This window comes from Mus musculus, chromosome 2, assembly GCF_000001635.26.
Source record: "Mus musculus strain C57BL/6J chromosome 2, GRCm38.p6 C57BL/6J".
In the NCBI taxonomy this organism is placed as follows: Eukaryota; Metazoa; Chordata; class Mammalia; order Rodentia; family Muridae; genus Mus; species Mus musculus.
The window spans coordinates 31949696-31974135 of record NC_000068.7 but is presented as its reverse complement, the minus strand read 5'-3'; the positions used below and the strand labels follow the sequence as shown (position 1 = coordinate 31974135).

Genomic DNA, 24440 nt, shown 5'->3' with positions numbered 1-24440 from the left:
GTTAGGAACTTTTTTGCTGGGAAGAGCGGACAGAGAGGTTCGGTTAGCGGGTGGACTGCACTGTGTGCCGGTGCAGAACCCTTTTAAAAACGGAGAGGAAAAGGGACAAAAGATCGGTTTTGTTTACTGTTTTCAAGGCAATCGTTTCAGATCATAAGCCATATCCACTTCACATCGCAAATGGTGCGCGGCTATCATCTCAGCTTTTGGGGATTAGAGGGTCAGGAATTCAAGGTCTTCCTAGGCTACATAGCAATCTCTAGATATCCTGAGTTACATGGGACCCTGTCTGGAAAAAAATATGTAATAAGAGAATTCCACACAAAGCAGTTAAATTATCCAATAGCTTTCAGCCAGGAAGGGTTAAGATTCAGATCTGCGTATACTGACTGATGTTGAAGACATTTCTGGAGTAGAATTATAAAAGAGGTTCCTAACTTGGAGCTGGTGGGTCAGCTCCAGAGGGCACATTCTGTCAGATGCAGTCTCTCAACAAGTTGCATGTGTGCAAGCCTCTATTCATTGTAAAATGCTAACAGTAGACCTGGGTCTTGGGCTTAATCAGATGACGTCAACTGTCTGTCTGGGACATGGGAGACCCAGGACACACTCATTTACTTGGTACCTGTTGTCAGCTAGCTCTTCTGAATTTACTGAGCCCAGAGCTGTCCCCAAGAAACACAAAGACACTGATAAATTGCTCTAGTTTATTTCAGTCTGCAGGAGACCACATCCCATCCATACATACACACATGCACACAATAATGGCACTCACCCAAATCTACCTTACAAACATCTTTTGAGTCACAGGGCAAAGCCATACTTGGCAATCCCCAAACTGCTGGTTACACCAGTTACATTTGGTCTTTTTCAGAAATAAGGCAGCCGATGTCCCAAGAAAGCTAAGCCCTTAACTAGAGAGGTTAAAAACCCTGGAACCAACAGACACAACTTGAAATATATGCCAACTCCTCCATTAAAGGGTCATTCTTAAGTCTTCCCATAGATTGATCTTCAGACCACTGCCTCTTTCTGTGCTCTGCAGAGGTCAGTGGCACACTCCTTTATGGAGGTGGTGTGTAAGCTCATGAGTTGTGGACCCACTGAGCCGGCTGATTCTTCCTTCCTCTGTCACATAGAATAGGGACCCAATGCAGTCCAAGGTCCCAGCCCGCTCAGAGAAGGAAGGCAGGAGGAAATGGGGGCAGAGATGCTAATCTTAAAAGAAAAATAAGTCAAAGGATGGGGTGAGGGTAGACAGGATTTTATATTTATAGGGAGGAATGCTGGGGTTTAAACTTCAACTAGACTGTGCATTTGAAGCAGCTCCTAGGGCTGAAAATCAGCCAGTCATAGCGAAATGATCTCTCTCCTGAACTGAACTGGTTGAGACCAGAGGACGAACTGGAGCTAACCATTCCATGCCCTGTTTGCTTCACTCTCTCTCTCTCTCACTGCTGTGGGAACAGCACCCTGGGTATTGGACTGTGGAACAAGAGCCACAGGAAAAGCACATTAGCTCAACGCTTCCCTGTCTTTTCCACTTAAGGTTTTACAGAGGCTCCTCTGACACTTGCCAAATTATGAGCCCAGCTGGAATCCCTGGGACTACATGGTACTCACCTCTTGCACTCCCCCCCACTCCATATCATAGTCATTGGCTAGATTGGCTGGGAGTGATTCCCCAGTAGACATAAATTTCATACATCAGTCCATTTCACTGCCGGGTTCTGGACTCGTGTCATTGAGCAGGTGCTTGATAAATATGTGTGATGAGTGACTGTCTCGTCCTGAGTGCCCAGAGTAAATGGTTCCAGAACACAAGCAGGGTCAAGGCTGAGGTTCCCCACTCGGGTAAGACATTTGATACTTTGCTGCATGAATTCTTGGAAATGGTCTCTGAAGACCAGTCAGGAAGCTGTAAGGAAGACAATCTGCAAAGCTAGGCTTGGTGCTTACTGAAATCTCACTGCCAACCTGGAGGCCCTCAGGAGGGTGAGTCCTGACCCAAGGTGTTCCGTGGAGACCACACCTTCCTCAAGTATCAGGCTGGGAAATGCTGCTCTCTACCCTTTCCTTTGACCAATGCAGCCTAGAGCGGGTCTCCAGTCCACACTCTCTGATAGCCCCCACCAACCTTCAGCAAGGCACTTAACCCCTGGAGGCCAGCAGTGAAATGGAAGGACTGGCCCAGCTAAAATCTGCCATGTTACCTCCATCTAATCCCCAAGCTCCAGGACTTGAGGGATTTGAAAAGGGAGCTAGGAGTTGGACATAGCACACATGGAGACAAAGCAAGAGAACTTAAAGCTTGTAATACACACTCGATAAATAACTGAGGGAGTGAAGGGAGGGGAGAGTAGGGCAGGACAGTAAATAGCCGGATTGGGGCACTGTGCAATCAGACAGCCTGTTCTCTGTTTGAGGTTCAACACTTGACTCCACTTCTACCCTGGTGCCCTCAGCATCCACCCTGAAAGTAGGACTCCCTCACACCACTGACCTCACCTCTGCCTCCAAACCCCTCTACTGCTCTAGCAAGGGACAGTGCCATTACACTGTCCCTCTGAGCTGTCTGTAAAGGAGCGGTTCCTTCTGGTTCCTCTGAAGTACCCAAAGGTTGTTCTTTCCTCCCCACCTTGCGTCATGTCGCTGAGAATGGACAAGGGCAAGAACAAAAGGGAATCAGTTGTGTGTCTAGCCACTGAGTAGCCGCTGCTAGAAGGTCCAGCGGCACTGGAAGCATGTCCCTAAGACACTAGGGAGCCCTGGAGCTCTGTGCCTGCTCTGGATCTTCCGAGAGCAGCTTGCAGCCTGAATTTAATTTAGAAGCTGAGAAAGATGAACTGACGGACAGGCCCTCTTCAAACATGGGAACGAGGTTTGCAGCCTCCCTGCCCTCTCCAGTTTTTGGTTTGATGTTAGCCCTTTTGTACAAAGAGGGCAGAGCAGCAGGGAGCAGAGGGGCCTGAGGCTCGGGATTCCCAGCCTCATTAAGTCAGGTAACATGTGCTTACATAGAGAAAAAAAAAAAATGAGTCCACTGGGGCATAACCCAGGAGACCTAACACAATGAGTCAAGATGGCAGAGCGCAGAGGGAGAGGCAGGGGCAGGGATGGCAGCCCGGAAGGTCCGGGTGGGTCCTCAAGGCAGGCTGGCGATGTCTCGCTCTGGAGGTGGGCCAGCTGGCTTCGGGCTGCTCTCGTTGGCTTTTCCTTCAAACATCATGACCCTGGTTTGGAGATGAAGGAAATGAAAGGGTCAAGACTCCTCCCCTCACACAGAAAGCTCCCCAGCCTTCCCTCTGCAGCGTCCTCAACAGAATGCCCCTGGGCTAGCTGTGTGGAAGGGGCGGGTTGGTGATCCTAAGTCACAGAAGAAAAACCAGGCACAAAATAGAAGTGGGACTCCCCAACCCCAACTGCTCAGCCAGTCCAAGGTGGAAGAAAGTACAACCCTCTAAGCCTACAGCTGCTAGGCCATATGCCTTCCCTACCCAAGGTGTCTGGAGAAGGGTGGGCTGGGCCAGAGTTCTGCCCCAAAATACCATCAGATTTTTTTTTCCCTCAGAGCTGAGGAACAAACACAACGCCTTGCGTTTGCTAGGCAAGTGCTCTACTACTGAGCTAACCCCCCAACCCCCATCAGATCTTTTAAAAAGTCACCATTGGCCAGCCATGCTGGCCCACACCTTTAATCCCAGCACTTGGGAGGCAGAGGCAGATAGATCTCTGTAAGTTCCAGGCCATCCTGGTCTACATAGAGAGTTCCAGGCCAGACAAGACCACATGCATAACAAAGGGAGCACATCTCAAAAAGAGAGAGAAAGAAAGAAAGAGAGAGAGAGAGAGAGAGAGAGAGAGAGAGGAAGGAAGGAAGGAACGAACGAACGAACGAACGAAGGAACGAACGAAGGAAGGAAGAGAAAGAAAGGAAAGGAAAGGAAAGGAAAGGAAAGGAAAGGAAAGGAAAGGAAAGGAAAGGAAAGGAAAGAAGGAAGGAAGGAAGGAAGGAAGGAAGGAAGGAAGGAAGCAAAAAAGGACATTTGGTGCTACCATCATTTTGGTCATTGATGGGGAAGTCCCCAATCTTGGGGTTGCCATGCTAATCTCTCCTAAGGAAAACAGGCCCAGAAAACCCAAGCTCCTCATGCAACAGGTAGCACCACTAACCGTCCACCAACTAGGGGATGGGTAAGGTGCCCTGAGCCCGGGGCCTCTCCCCACAGGATGTCCTTGCCACTGAGACCCCATGGGGTGAAGAGGGACTCACAGCCTGAGGACCGCTGACTCACACAGGGTGTCCTTGCCTCTGAGACCCCATGGAGTGAAGAGGTACTCACAGCTTGAGGACAGCCGACCGCTTGCCCAGCATCATATTCACAAAGTCTCGGTAGGAGATGGTGTCACTGACACCCCCTGTCACCTCCGAGATCATCTTCTTCATCTCCAGGTGGGTCTTGGGGACCCCCAGCTTCTCCATCATCCTCTTTAAAGACATCAGATCTGCCAGGAGGAAAAGTAGATCTGTTGAGTGGAGACAGGACCCTGAGGCCCTGGAGGGAGCCAGGGATGCCTCACAGCTGCACACACAATTCTCAGTGACCATCTCTCCCTATAGACAGCAGCAATGGTGACTCCCTGGGGAGGGAGGGATGAGACCTCCCTTGCTTTCCTCAGAGGCAGTAAAGGCCAGCAGGTGGCACCTGGGCTTCTGAGTCAGACGGGCTGGACTCAAACTTTGCTGTTCTTGACTGGGGGTCCTGGGGAGGACTGCTTCAGCTCTGTGGGATGATGGGTGACACATGTCTATAATTCCAGCAGTTTAAAGGCTGAGGTAGAAGGACCACTGCACGTTTTAGGCCAACCTGGGCTACATAATGAGGAAGGCCTAGGGAGACAGCTCAGTCCGTAAGGGGCTTGTACTGCAAGCAGGAGGAACTGAGCTCAATGCCCCAGAACTCAAGCAAATATTCAGGCACTGGCACAAGCCTGCCATCGTGGGGCTTGGGAGACTGACAAGAGGATCCAGCCTAGTCAAATCAGTAAGCAAAAAACTAAAGGGAAGAGCAATTGGAAAGACCCCGGGTGCTGACCTCTACACACAGCCACACATACACAGGTGCTGATCTCTACCCTCTACACACAGCCATACACAGGCAGGCGCACATGTACATGTGTACCCCCCCCCCCCACACACACACACACAATCAGTTTGAATGGAAAAGAAAAAAGAAGAAATGGTTGGTTTTTAGGCTCAAGAGATGCCATAAATGAGATGCTTTCCCAGCAGGTGTTCTGGGTTAGCCAAGGTGCCTTGGACTTAGCCTGACCCCAGGCATTGAAAGTCCAACTTTCTCTGGCACACCACGATGGAGACCATTGCCACCTGCCACTTCCACTCAGCTGTTCTAAGACTCTCTCCCTAGGGGAGATGGGACAGGGAGCCAAAATTATCCCTCAGAGCAGGAAATGCAACAAAAGGAACAAAATCGAAGAAAAATAAGGGAGGTACCAAAAAAAGTCACCCCACCCCAGAGCCCCCGCCTGACCTCAGGGCTCCCACCTCCTTCTGGGGCTATTTCCTGGGGATTGTTCACAGTGAACAATGGATAAGCAAAAGAGAGTGGGCAAGGCCAGGTCCTAGGACTGTGAGCAGGCCTGAGGTGGGCCACACTTGCACAAGACTCGAAGCTGCAGGGCTTGTCCAGGCTTCTCTGTGGTAAGGTTCACAGGGTTCACGCGCTGCCCACCAGATTTCACACTGGCAAGACCTCCTGGAGGACACGTGGTAGGGAGCTTCCGAGTGCCCTGGCCCACTGTGCCTCTCTCATTGGTGAGGGCACCAGATCCATCTAAAGAGATGGTGGCCACGAGCCAATCAATAACAGTTAAAATAACATGCTGGCAAGATAGCTCAGCCAGATGGGGAAAGGTGTCTGCAGCCAAGCCGGAGGTTGGTACTGAGTTTGATCCCTGGAGCCCGAGGGGTATAGGAGGGGCTGACTCCCTCTGGTTGTCCTCTGTCAAACACTTGCCATAGTGGAGCAGCCCCTCCTCATGAACAAATAAATAATAAATGTAATCTAAGTTTTTCTTTGAGACAAGGTTTCTCTGTGTAGCTCTAGCTGTCTGTCAACCTTGGCCTGAAAACAAAACACACACACACACACACACACACACACACACACACACACACACACACACACAAAGATGTAGCTCAGTTGGTAGGTTTGCCTAGCATGCATGCAGTCCTGGGTTCCATCTCTGCCCTGTATAAAGTTAGCCTGCTGGTGCACTCCTGTAATCTCCACACTTGGGAGACTAGACTAACATGAGTCCTTTCTCAAAACAAAAACAAAACCATGAAATCATCTAAAATCTAAACTTCTAAATGGCAGTAGCTGTTCAAGTGTTGGCTGAGTACATTTGGATCCAATGGAATATCCAGGGTAGGGGCAGGGTAACAGAGACCTCGTTTAGAAGCAAAGGCTGAGCCTGAGCCCACATCTTAACATCAGCAGCCCACCAAAGCCTTTCACTTCTCTGAGTCGTCTTGGTTTTCCATCCGCAAACTGGGGGTGTCTGAGCAGCCTGGACCATGGCTTGGCCCTGCTGGTCAAGAGCATCCTACCTGGTCTTCTGTGCCTTTGTCACCCCAACAATGCCTTGATGGCAGGAAGCAGTGTGTTCTACTGGGGGTGAGAGGCAGTCACTGTCTACACTCCTTGTCACTACAGGACAACAGCAAGCACAAAACAGACCCGGGAGAATGAGGCAGTAGCTCCTTGGTTAGGAGTCAAGCAGCATCTGCAGGCCTGGTTGGAAGGGAGTCTAGGCTCTGGGATGGGAGGCTGGGGAATCCAGAAGGGAGGTACCATGAGGATCCCCAGGCAGTAGAGCTAGGCCAAGAGATGGAAGGACCTGGAGTGGGCTTGGCTTTTGGCAGGACAGAAAGGTAAAGGATGAAGGGGTACAGGGAGGGCGAGGAGCCCTTCGGCCCTTAAGTCCCTTACTGGCAACGAGTCAAGAATCTTAACCCAACTAACAAAAGAAAAAATGCTGTGAAGACAGCCTGCTGAGACACTATTTCCGTCCTTGGAAGATTCCTAACAAGAGCCATGGAACAGCTGGCCAGCTGTGTGGCCTCTGAAGCTAACCATACCAGCACACCCTGTTGTCTGTTCTGAGAAAAGACTCCCAGACAAGATCCTGAGCCCTGTTTACAGTCAGAACGAGTATCGACCTCCTAGTGACCTGCGCATGGTAAGAATCCCGCTGACCTTTGTGACCTACAATTTTCTCTTTTTAGTCTGAAAAGTCTGCAAAAACCCTGTAAAATCTCACCTACAGAAAGACACATTCTTCAGATAAGAAGAATGCAAAAACATTGTTACTTAATCTTTTAAACGTAGACATTGATTAAGCCACCAAAATCATATAGATAGCAATTATTAAGCTACTCAAACCCAGCCTTCTTGGTAGTTTTTGTTTTGTATAAGTTTCAGTCTCTCTCTCTCTTTCTCCTCTCTTCTCTCTCTCTAACTATAATTCTTCCATATCTGTCCTTTTTCCTTACTATTTTTTATTGTAGTTTTTAAGATTGTGTGTGTGTGTGTGTGTGTGTGTGTGTGTGTGTGCACATGAGTGCAGTGCCCACCAAGGCCATCAGAAGGCGGAGACTCCAGAAGCTGGAGTTACTGTTGTTTGAATGCCACCTGATGCTGGCTCTGGGAACCGAACTCAGGTCCTCTGTAAGAGCAGTACACACTTTTAATTACTGAGCCATCTCTCCAGCCCTCCCATATTCTTCCTTCCTTCCTTCCTTCCTTCCTTCCTTCCTTCCTTCCTTCCTTCCTTCCTTCCTTCTCTCTCTCTCTCTCTCTCTCTCTCTCTCTCTCTCTCTCTCTCTCTCTCTCTCTCTCTTTCTTTCTTTCTTCCCTTTTGTTTGTCAAGACAGGGTTTCTCTGTGTAGCCCTGGCTGTCCTGGAACTCACTCTGTAGACCAGGCTGGCCTTGAACTCAAGAGATCTGCTTTCCTCTGCCTCCCGAGTGCACTTAAGACACACACTACCACCACCAAGCTAAAAATTGTTTAAAGATGTATTTATTTTTGTGTGTATGAGGGTTTTTATGTGCGCTATGTGCATAGTGCCCTCGGAGTCCAGAAGAGAGCAATAGATCCTTTGGAACTAGTCACTGGGGGTTGTGAGCCACCACGTGGGGTGCGAGAAAATGAATCTAGGTTGTCTGCCAGAGCAGCAAGCCCCCTTGATCACTAAGTCACCCTTTTTATTTTTAATGAACTGAATTTGGAGTGTATTAAAAGGTTTTAACCTGGATTCAAACACAGACATTCAGAGGAGGGGGCAATGTCGGAAGGCACATCTACAGGCAGGTGGGTCTCCATGAATTGCAGGCCAGACACAACTACATAGCAAGAACTTGTCTCAAAAAAAAAAAAAAAGGAAAAGAGGGAGGGGAGGAGGGAGGAAAGGAAGGGGGAGGGAAGAAAGGAAGGGGCCCACGGCTGAAATGACATCTCAGTAGGTGAAGGTATCTGCCACCAAGATTGACAACCTGCTTGATCCCCAAACCCCAGAACCTACATGGTAGAAGAGAACAGATTCCTGTACATTGTCCTAACACATACCACCCACACACAAACACCCATGTTCAAACACACACACTACATACAAAGGTGTAAATAAATAGTAACAATTCATTCTAAAGTTGTCTTTTGCTGTGTGAACCAAGATCCCAGTCCCACCACCCCCACCCCACAGTGGAAGTCTCTCCCCAGTGGAAGTCACTCCCCAGTGTCTCCTGCTGCCCCCTAGTGGAAGTCACTCCCTGGTGTCTCCTGCTGCTAGAGTCAAGCAGCTTGGCCACCAGGACCATCAGGGCCTCATGCATCTGGGTGTTCTTCAGCTTCACCCAGTGCTCCTCCCCAGAGCAGCAGGATTCTTTGGCTCTCAGGCCTCCTTCCCATCCTCCTTCTCCACCACCAAGGCCTCACTCACCAATCTCGCCTTCATTATTCAGGTCAAACTCCATGTATTTCTCTGAAAATCACAAGCACGAACTGCCATTAGATTAGAAGCCACAGCTCTCCCTGCAGAGCCCAGTGACTCTCTAGAAAGGGCTGACTGAACCCTTGAGGAACCCTTGACACCCTCCCCAGCCCAAGGGGTCCTGTCGTCTTAGCTGTTGTCTCTGGAAGAGCCAAAAAACTTCTCCTGATACCAGGTAGGCAAGAATTAGCCACGAGGAAAATTCTACCATGTGATATACTGTCCTGATAGCCACAGTGCTCCTTTGTGGGTAAATATTCTAGTTACTCCAGCCTGGTTGTTCCTGCTTCCTGCTGTACAAGGGAACCCACACCCCCAACCCCCAACACACACACACACACTAACATAGGGTATGTATGCTCGAAAGACCAGACGTCATACATAATATTGCTGTATCGTGGTATAGACACCAGCCTCCCTTGTGGGATTTTCTAGAGGATCATGGGACGAAATACCCTAAAATGGAAATCTGATCTACTATGATTTGCATCACCTTCATCAAAACTTCTTTCTAGTTTAACAAAGCAAAAGCTCACTCCAATCCCTCTTTGAAATGTTTGCTTTGCTTAGCCTTGTTAAAACAACATCTGCTTAAACTGTCTACAGCCCTTGATTGACTCTGTGTGTGTGTGTGTGTGTGTGTGTGTGTGTGTGTGTTTACATGTGTATGATTCATGTGTCTGGGCATGCATGTGTTTGGAGGCTACTTTGCGACGTCCGTTCTCTCCTCCCACCTTTTCATGAGTTTGGGGGATGGAACTCAGGTCACTGGTGTCTTATGACCAGTGCTTTTATCTGCTGAGCCATCTTGCCATTACTAGATTGAATTCTTTCAAAAAGAATCAGTCTCTACAATATTCCTGGCATGGGACAGAAGGAGAAAGGGGGGAGAGCGGAACTGCTGTGACTCGGAAGGAGAGAGATCAGATATAAGAGCTGCAGGAAAGAAAGCATCCAGCAATGTAGGTGGAAACAGAATGCGGCCCTATGGGAGGGGCTGTCTAGAAGGTAACAGCACAGCAAAGATAAAACATAGATTTAGAAGGTGTTATGCCAGGAATACTGGAGGGGGTGTGTGCTAGCCTCCGGGAGGTTTAGAAATGCCCAACCATTGAGCTAGTCAAGGCATATCAAAATTAGGTGGTGTGTGTATGTCTTTCATTTGTGAATCCAGAGAGCTCTCGGGCAAGTGCAGCATGCCAAAGCGGTTTAACTAATAATTAATTCACTGCTACAGGCACCCTGTTCCCCTCCACCCCACCTGGCTGGTCTCTCAGCCTGGAGTATCCTCCCAGCGGTGCTCAGACAGTCCCAAGGACGTCAGCTTCCACCAGGCACCTGCACCCTGCTGACTCTGGCTTCTCCTTGCTCTGTACTTATCCCTGCCCCTGTACAGACACGCTCACACACACTCCTCAGGTCTTGTCCCATGTGACTCCCCAGGCCTGGTGCCCAGTGAATAGCCATCTGGAGAGCAGAGGAATACATGGCTTGAGGACCTCTGTATCTTTCTTTTTCCAACAAAACTGTTTCACTAGGACTACCGGCTGAACAAACCGAGCCTTACCTCCCACTGAAGATGTGACTTCAGACCCCAAGAGCAGTTTTGCTTCCCAGAGGCCCCCATGAGTTGTGGGCCCTGAGTATCCTTTGCCTATATCTCCTGCAGACTTGCCCTACTCCCCACCCCATGTAGAGAAAACACAGACCTGGGTTGAGATCTGGGGCTCTGGAGACGGATTAACAAGGACTCGAATCTTAACTCTGCCTCAAGTGAGCTATGTGACCCCTCTGCCTCCCCAAACCTGAGTTTGTTGTCTATAAATGAGTGATCTCACCATCTGCCTGCCTCCTAAGGGTGGGGAATGGGGTGGCTCAACAGAGTATGTCAGCTAGTGCTGAACATGGGCCAACACTCAGCACCTGCTGGCCATTTTTAATATGACTGCCATCTAAGTCCTGGCCAGCACAATCATGCTGTGAACCAGATGAGGCAGGCAAGGCACACTGACAGGTACTTGGCCTTGGAATGGGAAGGATGCCAGCACAGCAAACACTCGGGAGAGGCATGGGACCTCTTGGATAACCTCTGCAAAGTCCAGGGTCCCCATCCCCCAAGTGCATCCCACAGGAAAGGTGGGTCTGCCCATTCCTTGTGTGCCCAGGCTCCTCTCCTTTCGAGCCACTGGCAGAGGACCAAGCACCAGGGCCCCGAACAGAGGAACCTTTATACTGCCCTCTCCCTGCGCAGGCTCCTGGGCCCTGTTTTCTTTTCATCCCGTGCTGTTGGGATTCAATGGGCAGAAACTCTGCCCCCCTGCCCCACTGTAGCGACACAAATGTCTATTCTCCACAGGGGCTCCTGAGAGACTCCACCAGGGAGGGGGACATGCACAGACTGCTCACAAAGGGCAGATTGTGTGCTGGGGCCCTGGAAGTGCACAGGGCCTGGACGTGGCAAATAGGAGCCAACCTGAGCCACACTGGGCAGCCATGGGACAAAGGGGCAGGGCCAGAGCAAGCCGGCAGCCAGGGGCCCACAGGGACACAGGAAGGGGAAAGGGCCTGCTCCTGACTCTTTGGGGGGACCTCTGACTCAAAGCCCTATGGAAAGTGGGGCATTCTGGATGAATCAGAGCTGCAGCCCAGTCCTGTGGGGCCAAGGGAGCCTGTGTGCTATGGGCTGAGGAAGCAGCCAGCTCTCTCTCTCTCTCTCTCTCTCTCTCTCTCTCTCTCTCTCTCTCTCTCTCGGGGCTATTGGGCCAGCAGCCCTGGCTCACCTTTGAAGGCTGCGAGCTTTTCCGGCAGGTTCTCTTCATCACTGTACTTCTGGTCACAGAGGAACTCCTATAGAGGTGAGACCACAGTACTCAGACAGGGTTGGGGGCAAAGGTCACCTAGAAGCAACCCCAGGCAGCTTCCTGTTGAGCCTCTAGGCAGATTCACAGTCAGCCTGGTGGTAGGTGTTCTCTGCAGCTAGGGGCAGAGCTTACTAGAGCTCTACTCAGGGAACTGAACACCTTCAGGAATGTGCCCTATACTGTCCCCAGGACACCAAGCTCCCGGGATGTGAGAAGCTGTGAGCTCCAGAGACTGCTGATGAGGCTGCCATTCGTTTCTAAGGTCTGTGTCCTCAGCAAATGACCTCTCTGTGCTCGGCGGACCATTACCTTCCCCACTCTGTGCTCAGCAGACCATTACCTTCCCCACCTGGTGAGCATCAAGGCTGAACTACTCAGTAAGTCTGCAAAGATAACATGGGAGGCAAGAGTGGCTTTGGCAACATTACCTCTGCTCTGACCAGAAACTGACTGAATGAATCAGCCATCTTCAGCCTCCGCCCTCACCTGTCAGATGAGGGTTAATCCCTAGTGCGATTTCCTTCACAAGCCACAGAAGACACATATTTGAGTCCTCCCAGAACCAGATGGGTCCTTCGGGCAGCTACAGGTAGGATCCAAACAACAGCAGCTGGATCGCAGGCACACTGACTCTCGTTTCACATCTCCCAAGAGCCTTAGGAGGTAGCCGCCATTTCTGTGCCTGCCTCCCGCCTGAGGAAACTGATGCTCGTACAGTCAGAAACCCTGCTGAGCTCCTCCATACTTAAGCCACCTTAAACCACAGCCCTGAGAGATGCAGAGTGCAGGAGCCCTTCACTCCTGGTCTCTCCTCTTAAAAAGCTATTCCCACACTTACACAGCTGAGGCAGGAGGATGGCAAGTTCAAAGCCAACTTGGGCTACGTATCAAGAGCCTGACTAAAAAAATTACAGCAACGAAAGGTTGTTGTGATGGTTCAGCAGTTAACCGTACTGGCTGCCCTTGCAGAGGATCCCGAGTCAGTTCCGCGCACCCACATGGCAGCTCACAGTTCCAGTCAATCTGATGACCTCTTCCGCTTCAATGAGCACTGCATGCCTGTGGTTCACAGACATGCATGTGGGCAAATACTCATACACATAAAATAAGAATAAATCTTAAAAAAAAAAAAGAATGCTATCTAAGTGCTTGTACCTGATGGGGCAGTATCAGGGTGCTTGCTCAGTTTGTAGCGAGCTAGGTATCTGGACACAGCGGGAATATTCCCATCCAACCATTTGCAGTCTGTGAACCACACTTAGTCCTTCCCGTGGTGCTCGTGACACCGCACTGCCATTTGTCTCCTCATCCATTCACTCACTGGGCATTTCCTCAGGGACCACCGCCGGGATGCACCCTGTGCTACACTTAGGCGTCAGGGAGCCGTGAAACGAGGTGGATAAAGTTCCTACCCTAAAACCACAGAGATCACATGGTTAAGGGGACTGGGGAGATGGCTCAGTCAGTAAAGTGCTTGCCACACAAGCATGAGGAACGAAGTTCGATGCCCAGGACCAAGTCCAAAGCCAGATAGGACAGCGTGAGCGTGTAATCCCCAGCACTCCTGAGGGAGCGGTAGGAGGGTCTCCGGGCTTGCTGACCCGCCAGCTCAGCGGAATTGCTGAGCTCCAAGTCTCAAGCTCCTGACAACGACTCCAGAGCAAGGTTGACCTCTGGCCTCTACACACATATGCATACGTGTACACACACAGGCATGCACACACGTACCTGATCACACAGAGATAAAAATGTGCCAATTAATCTGTATGTAAGTTCCTGATGTCATTTCCCACTAAACGGAACCAGCCTGTACGCACACATCTGGAGAGCTCCCTTCTGCGCCTGCCGTGTGAACCAAATAAACAGAAATGGCAACTCCCTAAGTGACCTCCATCTGACCCTTCTGCAGCTCAGGTTCCACCTACAGGTGGCTCCTCTCCTGCCTGGGTTCAGAAGGAGTCACCTGGCTAAGCAGCCACTGAGAACAGCTTTGGGTTATCTTATTAAATCGCCCCAGCCACTCATGTTCTGATCTTACAGGTTAGAACTCAACCAGAGGGGTCACGGACGGTGTCTAGTCCACACAGCACTGGGGAAATACAGGGAAGATTCATAATTGATTCTAGGCCCAGCCCCAGGACCAAGCCGGCTCCCCCCAGCTTCAAGCTAGCTGGAGCTGAATGCTCTTTCCTGAGAAGCTAGAGCTGTTCCCCTCCTGATAGCTCTGTAGAGAGTGGCCCTTCCTCTGGGCTCCCTCTTATAGCTCTCTGCCAAGACCCGCCCCTTCCCGTTACCACACCAAAAGTGGAACAATTCATACTTGTTGCTCACCCCAACAAACCAAGTACCTCCCAGGGTCCTGGATACCTCACATGTCCATTGAGAAACACGTCGGGTCAGTGGCTTTCAGACTTGGGGCAGTGAAGACAAGGGGTATTAAAAGGGGAGGGACCCTAATTAGGTGGCCAAGTTTTCCCTTTGCTAAGTAAAGGCTTTTAAAACAATGTCCACGGACAGTTACCCTGAGTGCAGAAGTTAATCAGTTCTGAATTTTAACTGAGCTCACATCCAACTCACTGTTTTGTCGTGTCTTGTTCACATCACCGATGCCTGTAAAGCCATATGTGCAGAGGTACCCACAAAAGTATAAGCAAGGGGCGGAGGAGACATTTCCAAAAGTGCTTGCCACGCAAGCTTGAGGGCCTGAGCTCAACCCCCAGCATCCATGTAAAACCCAAGTGTAGCAGCACACACCTGTAATCTCAGTACTGAGGAGGCAGAGACAGGAGGATCCCTGAAGCTCACTGGCCAGCCAATCTGACCAAACTGATGCTCTTCAGGTACAGTGAACAGCATAAGGTAGAGGCCTGGCATAGCAGTGCACGCCTTTAATCCCAGCACTTGGGATGCAGTTGGCCAGCCTGGTCTACATAGAGATCCAGGCCAGACAAAGCTATACAGTGAGACCCTGTCTCAAACAAACAAATAAGCAAGCAAACAAACAAGGTAGAGAGTGGTTAAGGAAGACACTCAACAGCCCCTCTGGCCTCCATATGCATACATGTGTATACATATCTGTACACACGTACACACACACACACAAGCACACCAGGCAAAGGACCAGCATGTGGCACGTTAGGAGAGAGAACCAAAGGGCATGCCCTGCACCCACACTATGTAGTTAGGCAGAAGCTCCAACCCACCACAGCCTATCCTTAGCATCTTGGCCTCCACCTCCTACCAGGTAAACATGGTTCAAGGGAAAGACCCAGTCCTTGTTCTTAGAGAGAAATCATACAAGATCAACTGGACAGTCTGGCAGGGCTGGGAACAAGGGCAAGGCACACACTGCAGAAGAGGCTCATAGTGGCTCCCTCTCTCTGGACTTCCTGATTGGGCTCTCAGAAGATGCAGCAGAGGTGTGTGGGGGTCAGGAGAGGGGTGTGTATATGGGAGTAGGGGTTTATTTGGGCCAGGGTACGGGTGTGTAAGGGCTGGAGACAGTGGTGTGTGGGAGTGACCTCCTTTATCTAGAGGAAGCACTTTTTAGCACCTATCTCCATCTTACATATCACTCAATGAATGTGTCCCTCCCATCTCACTTCCTGCTCCTCCACCATCCTGGCCTGTTTTCCACACTATCTCCTGTTTGCTGAGCTCACTGCTATCCCAGGACCTTTGCTCCGGCCCTGTCCCCCGAGAGCGAACTTCCTCCACACATCTGCAACATTCTCACTTCAAGAGTTTGATCACAGAGTTCTCCCCAAGCCCCCTATTTTAAAACACTGCAGCCTGTCCATGAATCTGCCTCCGCTTCCAATCTACCTGGCCGTGCTCTGATCCTTCCATCCCACATGGTCCCCGACACGGTTTCCCCTGACAGTGCCCACTGCCCAGCCGCCCCTGTGAGGACGCAGAGTTAAGGGTTTGGGAAGAAGAGGATGATGGAGACTCAGAAGATAAGCAATGTCCCCTGCAAGTGGCTGAACCGGGAAAGAGCTCTGGCACTGAGGAGTTGGCCTCCCACCACCACCACCACCACCACCACCACCACCACCATTTCCCCCATCCCTCCTCCCATCCCCCACCCCACCCCCATCCACAGCTGAAGAGGAGAAGCCATCCAAGGAAGTAGGTGTGCAGAGGTGAGTCCCAGGATATGCTTATCAGCTAGTGCCCTCTGATGCTGGCTGGTCAGCCTTCTGGACAGGAATCATGGTGGAAACAGAGCCCTGAGAAGAACTGAAGGGGTTTCCTGAGAGGGATAACAGAGAGGAAGGCCTGCCCTGAATGCCAGCAGGACTTTCCCTAGGGTACCTGGAGTCCTAGACTAAATAAGATTGGGGGGGAGTAACTACACAAGCACCGTGCCCAGCACTTCGCAGCCCCGGACAGGCCTTCCCCACCTGGATGGCCATCCCTTAAAACTGTGAGCCAAGACAAACCCTCCTTAAGTTTCTTTTTATCACACATTTTGTCCCAGCCATGAGAAAGGTAACATACAGAAGATGCCCAGCAGCCGACAACGGCCGACAGAGCACGCATGCACCCATCCACACGTGTTCAGTGAATACAGAAGCCTGTCATTTGTCTGCGCCACTTCCTAAACACTTCTCTCAGAAATAAGCAGCTTCCCAGGAGCTGCGGCTGTGTGCGACGGACACCGGAGTGGACTCCGGGAATGGGTTCACATCTTCCTTGGGAGCCAACAGTGACAGGTGCTCGAGCCACCGGAGTGACCAGGGTGGGAAAAGCAGCTGACCCACTCATGTGTGGGTAGGTGATCCTGGGCTGGGACAGCTGTGTCCTTGGCTCGGGGCAGAGGAGACAGGTGTGCAGGCAGGGAGGAAACACAATGGCTAAAAGGCCAGCTTCCTCCGTAGCTCCAGGCTTTGGATTCTGTTGTTGCTCAAGCACAGTCCAGGTTCCCTTCCCTAAAGAACCTCCCCCCTCCCCCACCCCACATCCCTGCCCAGCCTCTGGGGGAAGCTTTGCTCCGAAGCAGTACCCTTGGGCTGGCCCTTGAAGCAAGGCAGTGGGATGAGATAGCTGTCAGCCCAGATAGTGGAAAGAAGAGCAAAATGATCAACAGGTGTGAGCTGGAGTCGGACGGCCTGGGCTAATTCACTTAGTAGCCCTGTGAAAACTCACATCGCCGGCTGTGCCTCAGGTTCCTAGCTATCTCCTAGGCTTGTCTTGAGAGCTAGTGTGAACTAGTGACTACCCACCAGTCACTACCAAATGCTTGGTGGGAGTTTGACATGCGTAGTGTCGGCTTGTCACGCCTGCTCCCGAGACCACCATCTGTTATTTGCCAGATTCTCAAAAATCCAACCTTGCCTGACCTGGGGGTGGGGGGGAGGGGGTGTGCGGGGTTCTCATTCCCTCTTCTAGCTACGTCATTTGATAGATCGGATGAGGAACTGGGCAGGGCTGATGAACTAGTTCATGGTTACAAAAGATTTGCACCTCCCTCAGGGTCTAGATCCTTGGGCCACCCCAGCTTCCTCCTTGCCTCCAACAAGGTGGCGGTGGCCAGGCCACAAGTTTCAGGGAGAAGGAAGCTAAAAGGGGGTAGGGTAGGGGTCACCCTGAGGCAGCAGGTTATTGAGGAGATTCTGCCCCCATTCAGGGGTACTCCCATGTCCTTTTCCAATCTAGACCATTATCCCCCAAGATAAGTTCTTCAGGAAACTCAAGGGGCCAAAATATGAGGTGACAAGCTTGAAGTGCTAATCTGGCCCCGGGGGAGGCTTGGGAGGGGCAGAATTAACACGTCCACTTAACCTCAGAACCCAGAGGGAGCTTAGAATCTGCCTTGTGCTCCTTGGCCAACAGCTGAGGAAACTGAGGCCCCAGAGGGACCAAGCCCCCTATAGTCATAATGGGTGGGTTCGAGGTGCAGGGCAAAGGGCTAAGAGGAGGAGGGGGTGGAATGGGTCCAGCTGCCTGGTGCTGTCCCAGGCCCTCTATCCCCAGTGCTCTGTGGTTCTGGATGACTTACTTTCTATACTGGACCTAAGCTGCCTCCTTTATAAAATGGGGTCACCGTGATATACACCCTTAGTGGTGTATAAGAAGGCATATATAAAGCTGGCCTTCCTGTCCAGTGTCAGTCACCCAACCCCGCCCTCAGCCACACCCAGAATGCTGTACAAGAGAGGGTCCACCCACATCTCTCTATGTCCTGACGTGATGTCATGAAGACCCCCAGTGGTACCCTCTGGATACCACTCCTCAAAGGCAAGCTTCTCTTTGTCCTCAAACAACTGTCCACCTGTTACTGAGCTGTGTTCCTGTCTCAGCCCCAGGGAACAATGCTGGCAGCCACCACCCTAGCTCCAGGCTGCCTTGGTCAACAACCTGAGACAAACAAGAAAGTCCCTCTCCCGCCACTCCAGCCCCATCCCAAATCTCAAAGGCCAGGCGTTAGTCTTTTTTTGTTTGGGGGTTTTTTTGTTTTTGTTTTGTTTTGGTTTTCGAGACAGGGTTTCACTGTATAGCCCTGGCTGTCCTGGAACTCACTTTGTAGACCAGGCTAGTTTCGAACTCAGAAATCCGCCTGCCTCTGCCTCCCGAGTGCTGGGATTAAAGGCGTGCACCACGTTAGTTTCTTAAGGATTTACAAACAGCTTGGTTGTGGTGGACCTCAGCTGCAGTCTCAGCCCCAAAGAGACACAGATGGGAGGATCAGAAGTTCAGGTCTATCCTCAGCTACAGGGCGAGTTTAAGGCTATCCTGGGTAACACAAGACCATGTCTCAAAATTAAACCAAAACCAAAACAACAAAAAAAGCACCAAAGGCAGGCAGGCCCATGCAGTGTGGGGCCTCCGGAGTCACCCGCCATAGCTCTGATTCAACAACCCCCTTCCTAAACAAGTACGATCCTGACCCTCCAGGCTTGTCTTTCCACATCAGTTACATCAGCTGAGGACACAGGTAGAATACTGCCTCAAATGCTTGAGGCTCTGGGATCCATGCCCAGCGCCACCATAAGAAGAAAAGGCTGCAGCAGATCCTTTGGCTGAGCAAACACTGCCACCCTAGAAGCCAGCCAACGGTGGCCGATGCCCTGTGATGCCAAGGATAGGCAGCACCATGCTGGGAGCCTGTGGGCTCTGACACACTCCACAGGCTCCCAAAAGGGCCAGGGCCAGGCCAAGGCCACAGATGCCCAGCCCAGCCTGGCGAGCAGCAGGAACCTGTAACACGTACCCACAAAGACAACAGGCTCACATTCCCTTCTGGGGCCTTATCCGGACACGGTGTTCTCGCCAGTAGATGGGGCAGCTAAAGAAATACACCCAGTGACCACACGCATAAAGCAGACCTCACAGAAATTCCATCTCCAGCTGCCCGTGACATAGCCACAGCAAGGTCACAACTGGCCAGACCTGCAGGGGACACTGAATCCCCAGAGGCCCACGTGACCCCTTATCACCATCTCCTTTATAATATATTAAGGGGAGAGCAAGAGAGACGGGTGTCCTCAATGCCAACAGGCAAGGACAGAGCAGTACTGCCAGGGACACAGGGAAAGGCACACCGGCATAGTCTCCTGGGTCAAGTCTCAAAGGCCCCATGTGGCTGAGAGAGAAGGCAGGAAACATAGTCACTCTGGACAGAGATCTTCCAACATCCCAGCCCCCTTCCCAGGTGGCAAAGGAGCACTGAGATAACCATTGGGCACCTAAACGGGACAGAGAATACAAGTGACCTTCATTTGACCCAAGAGGGCTGAGACATGGGGACAATAGCCAGAGATCCTTATCCTACATAAGCAAGGAAGGCCTGGGTCACTACAAGGCTGCAGCTGCCTGGTGGACTAAGGCCAGAGCAGGCCACGGGTGATGTCTGGAGTCAGACAGACCTCATCTGAATCCTGCCTCTGCTCTTTCCTTGGCCGAGTAGTCTGGGGAGGCCATTTCCTCGTCATTATGATGGGTATTATCATCCTTGCCCCTGAAGGACATTCAGGGTTCTCTCTGCATGCCTGGCACAAGCGTGATAGAGTGCTCCATTGAGGCGAATCTGTGAGCCGATGCATAGTGAGCACCAGGCATGGAGCATCATCATGCTCACATCCTTGTGTGTGCAAAGATCCCAGCCAGTCACAGGCTCAAGCTGTAGCCCACCCCCCAGCCCCAGGCCACAAGCACTCCGAGGGGTAGCCAGCCCAGCCCCGCAGCTTCTCTCGGTTCCTATGGGAAGATAGAGGAAATTTCTTCTATTGCCATATAAGGCTGGGCCTGGCTGGCCTGGGGTCACCTACCATGCCATCAGGGCGTGGGGAATGCCAGCTATGTGGAGGGAGTAGGAGGCACTTGCCTGGTCCAGTTTGCTCCAGTGGTGCTGACACATACACACCACACAGTGTGGGAGGGGGGCTGGGTGTCCACGAAAGGGGCCACTGAAGCACAGCGCTGAAGCAAACACGTACACATATGAAATCTGAGTCCCACTGTGGCTGGCTCCTCGTCTTGTTTGGTTTGATTCAAGGTTTCCCTCTGTAGCCCAGGCAGGCCTTGGAACTCACAACCTCTCCTGCTCAAGCCTCCTACGCTGCTTTGATGACAAGCATTCACCACCACCTCTGGGTAAATTGTGGCTGTTTAACCTCAGGCAATTAACTCAACTTCCCTGAGCCGGCTAGTCTGTGAAATGGGAATAACAGTACTTACACCCCACAATGTTAACGGGGAGCATTCAGCATGCCTGGTGCAGAACCAGCACCCACAAGGGGCCAGAAAATAATCGTAGAAACCAAAATGGGGCTCTTGAGATGGCTTAAGAGGTTAAGGGACCTGCCTGCTAAACCTGCTGATCTGAGTTCAGTCCCTGGGACCCACGATAGAAGGGGGAAACCAGTTCCTGCAAACATACCTTCACATACAGCCTGTGTTGTGTCACACACACACACACACACACACACACACACACACACACACACGTATACATGAATAGCATAATGGGATTTTTAAAAAACAATTTATAAAGAAGAAACTAGAATGAACCCCTAAAAAGCTGTAGTATGTGCAGCCCTCCTGCCTCCTTTCCCCCTCAGGGTCCTCCAGCTCCACCAGAGGATTCAACTTTGTCTCTCTTATGATAGCAATGGCTAAGATTAAGCGACCTTGCTGCTCACAAACAGCCTCCTCACAGGAGAGGGAAAGCCCCAAGGAGAATTGGAGTATTGGTCCAGAAAGTCTTCCCAGAGCTGGGCCAGACAGCAGCCGGTGGTTTCCATGCTCATGGGCACAACAGGTGGCTGGTCACAAAACCCCCATGCAGTGAGTCACAAAGTCATGTCCTGTATGGTTTCCTGCCTCTATGGGGACAGCAGGCACTGCTCAGCCCAGCCTAGCCCATCACCCTAGAATTCACACACCAGGTAGGGCAGAGAAGGTGTACTCCGATGGAAGACAATTGGATCTGTCATTACAGCCATGGCCATGGGTCAACCAGGCTGGGACCTTCAAGTGGAGCCACTCTGAGTCTACCGTCCTCCAAAGGGGCATGCCCAGCTGGTATGTCCCTGGCACACCTCCACGCCTACTCCCTATACCTGAAACCCTCACACAAACAAATGACGATGCTCATGACAGCCGCCAACTCTGTGCGTTTCACACACAGCGTCTGGCTTTTAAAAAAAAATCACTACTATTATCTCTTGCTGGCAAAGGAGGCTCAGAGGGGTGAAGGAAGCAGGTCGATGGAACTCACAGAGCCAGTGCTTGGCTGCCTGCCTCCTGGCTCTAATGCCAGTGTAGTCACCATGGCCTGCTGTGATGCGGGAGCAGCTGCATGGTCCAGCTTACTCCCCTAGGGACCTACGCTCTGGATTATACTCCGGCCCAATGGCAGCTCAAGCTCACGTGGAAGATCTCAAAACAGCATCCACAGCACAGAAAAGAGCAAGCTGCAGCAGTGGCTCCCGTGTGGCCTTGGCTCAGCTGCTTGCCCTCTCTGGGTGTTTGAAGACCTGCAGTGGTTAGATCACAGCTCCCCCTAGCCCACTTTCTGCAGCATCAGTACTGCCACGCCCCTTTTTGAGCCACCTGTTCCAACAGCTCTCATCCCAAGCCTTCACCTGCGTACGTCCCCAAGAACAGAAAGCCCCAAATCTCCACTCTTCTGACTCTTCTACTAAGGTCATCTAATTAATGTCCATATCCAGCTGTCTCTGGCTTAGGGTCCCATTGGCTGTGGGTGGAGCCAGCTAGCTCAGAACCTTCCTAACAAAATGGCCCCGGGGGCTGTATGAGGTCAGGGTCCCAGGTTCCTGTCCAGAAAGCAAAAGCAGCCAAGGCTGGGGTAGCACTGAGGCGTCTTGGAGAAGTCCATCAGGCCTGGGATCTGAGCCCAGCTATATGCACACGGGTCCCCCAAGACCATGCTCTATGACAAGCCCCAAGGGAAAAGGGAAGGGTCCTAGTAAGAGGCCCCAGAGCCCTACAGGGACTCCTGGAGCTGGTGGACGGGAAGAGACACCTATCTGGGTCTAGACAGTCCATGGAAATAAAGGAATTAGGTCGAAACACTTCAACAGGACCACAGCCCTGGCATCTCCAACGACCTCCAGTTACCTCTAGTGTGCTAACCCTACCAGCTAGCTCCTCGACAGGGGCCTGGAGTTTGTCACTCTGGGTGTCCAGGGACCAAAGGGGCAAATAAGAAGAAATGCCTCCCCTTATATCAATTGGCATACCTCAGCCCCAATGTACTAATAACTCTAGGGTAGAGTGTCTAGCATGGAGAAAATCTTAAGTTCAGTCTCCACTGTAGAGGAAAAGAGAGAGAGAGAAAGAGAGAGAGAGAGAGAGAGAGAGAGAGAGAGAGAGAGAGAGAGAGAGAGAAACTAACTTCGCGGGCTGTCTCCCTAGCGCTGGACCCCAGAAGATGTAGGCTCCTTACTTTCCTGAGCCCACAAAGTGACCCTGCAGGAAGCGAGAAGCTCTTACTGAGACACCAGTCACATCTGAACACAGATCCTGGGAACCCTAAAGCCTCAGGCTGTGCCACCTCTGTGCTTTGCCAATCCAGGAGGCCCTGACACCGTTTCTTATCTCCTGGGATCTACACGCTCAGTAGCAAACGTACGGAGCTGCTATTGTGTCTCTGGCAGCAGCGGAAGGATTTCTTTCTAGAACTTCCCCAGGACCAGGACCAGCATAGAAGAAAAAAACAGTCCCTTGGGCAACTTTTCTAAAAGCTGGTGCAAAGAGCTGTGTGTTAGAGTTGGAGGTGGGAGGCAACAAGGAAATGCCAGCATTAGCCAGCTCCTAGTGTTAAGTTCTGCGGGTCTATGGAGACAGCACTGGCCCTGGGGTCTCTCCTGGCGCCAAACCCCTTAGGTGGTCCCCAGCCGGCTCCCTCACCCGCCCCACCTCCCTGGTCGAGAGTTACAACTTGCAACTGGAGACGCCAGGCAGAGAACTAAGGGGTGGAATGGACTTACCTGGAGTTGGAGGCCACACAGCAGGGGCCAGGGATGCAATTGCAGAAGGCCAGGGGTAGGGGAGGAAGGGGCTGATTTTGTCTGGGGGGAAGGGGTGGCACAGTGCGGCACATGGGACCCACACGCTGTCCCACACAGTGACGCGGCTTACCCGATTGATCTCCTCGAGCCTCTTCTCCTGCCGGGCTTTGAGCAAACCGAACGCCTTCCCTCCTGCGGGAGACAAAGAGTCGGCGGGGAAGCTAGGGTACCAACCGGGCCACGCGCCCCCTCCGAGTTCCCGCGCGCGCCGCACAGCGCACACAGGTGGCGACCCAGGGACGTCCGGCGCGGGATAGCGCGGGGACAGCAGGCGCCTACCTTGGAACCTGTTGCTGAGTGCGACCGACATGGTATGAGCCCGACTCCGGACAAGGCCAGGGACAACAGGGAGGAAAAGTCGTCTGGTCCAGACCTTCGGCAGCGTGTGGCGACGGGACCCAGGGGCGGAGGGACCTCGCGGCCGGACACACCCCGCCCCTCCGGCGGCCCGCCTCCTGCCCCCCTCCCCGCTGCCGCGCGCACCCGGGGCATCAAAGCCCGCTGTTTAGCCGGACGCTTAGCCCGCCGCCGCCCCTCTGCTGGAGGACGCGGAAAATGCAAGATGGGAACGCCCTCTTTCCCCATCACCAGAAGAGACAATATCACATCTCACTAAGAACTTTGCAGAGCTGGTTGTGAAGATCAAGTGCCAATAGAGGCTGTCACCTCACTGTCACCTTTGCCCGGCAGTGCCACGATAACACCGATATTTTAGATAAATACGTGTGTTGGTGCAAATACGGTGTACCTGACACTTGGTCTTTGTGTGTCATTTCCCCTAACTACAAAGTAGTACCGGTATGCCTACTAGATAGAAAAGTCTGGAAGCTGAAGCTGGGACACGAGTCCTCTAGGGTGGTAAAGAAGCAGCCTGTGACTTGAGGAGAAGCCAGGGTGGGCATGCAAGAACTAGGAACTTGTAAAGAAAGAGATCATGAATTCCAGTGTCCAACCTGAACAGACTA

At 51.8% G+C, this 24440-nt stretch overlaps 1 protein-coding gene across 1 annotated transcript; it reads right to left on the bottom strand.

The window, feature by feature from the left end:
- Positions 1–693: 693 nt before the first annotated feature.
- Positions 694–23833, bottom strand: Aif1l (allograft inflammatory factor 1-like). Its single transcript, NM_145144.1, has 6 exons — positions 23755–23833; positions 23546–23607; positions 11855–11921; positions 9024–9065; positions 4344–4506; positions 694–3233 (listed from the first exon to the last, which is right to left on the bottom strand). The coding sequence occupies exons 1-6, from the start codon at positions 23783–23785 to the stop codon at positions 3146–3148; spliced, it is 453 nt and encodes a 150-aa protein (NP_660126.1). The 5' UTR covers positions 23786–23833; the 3' UTR covers positions 694–3145.
- Positions 23834–24440: the final 607 nt, after the last annotated feature.

What these genes read in the sequence shown, in the direction of transcription:
- Aif1l (NM_145144.1), bottom strand. Translation starts at nt 23,785, where the DNA reads ATGTCGGTCGCACTCAGCAACAGGTTCCAAG. An exon ending in GGCTCGAGGAGATCAATCGG is followed by an intron (nt 11,922 to 23,545) that starts GTAAGCCGCGTC and finishes TCACCTCTATAG; the next exon opens with GAGTTCCTCTGTGACCAGAA. An exon ending in AAAGCTCGCAGCCTTCAAAG is followed by an intron (nt 9,066 to 11,854) that starts GTGAGCCAGGGC and finishes TGTGATTTTCAG; the next exon opens with AGAAATACATGGAGTTTGAC.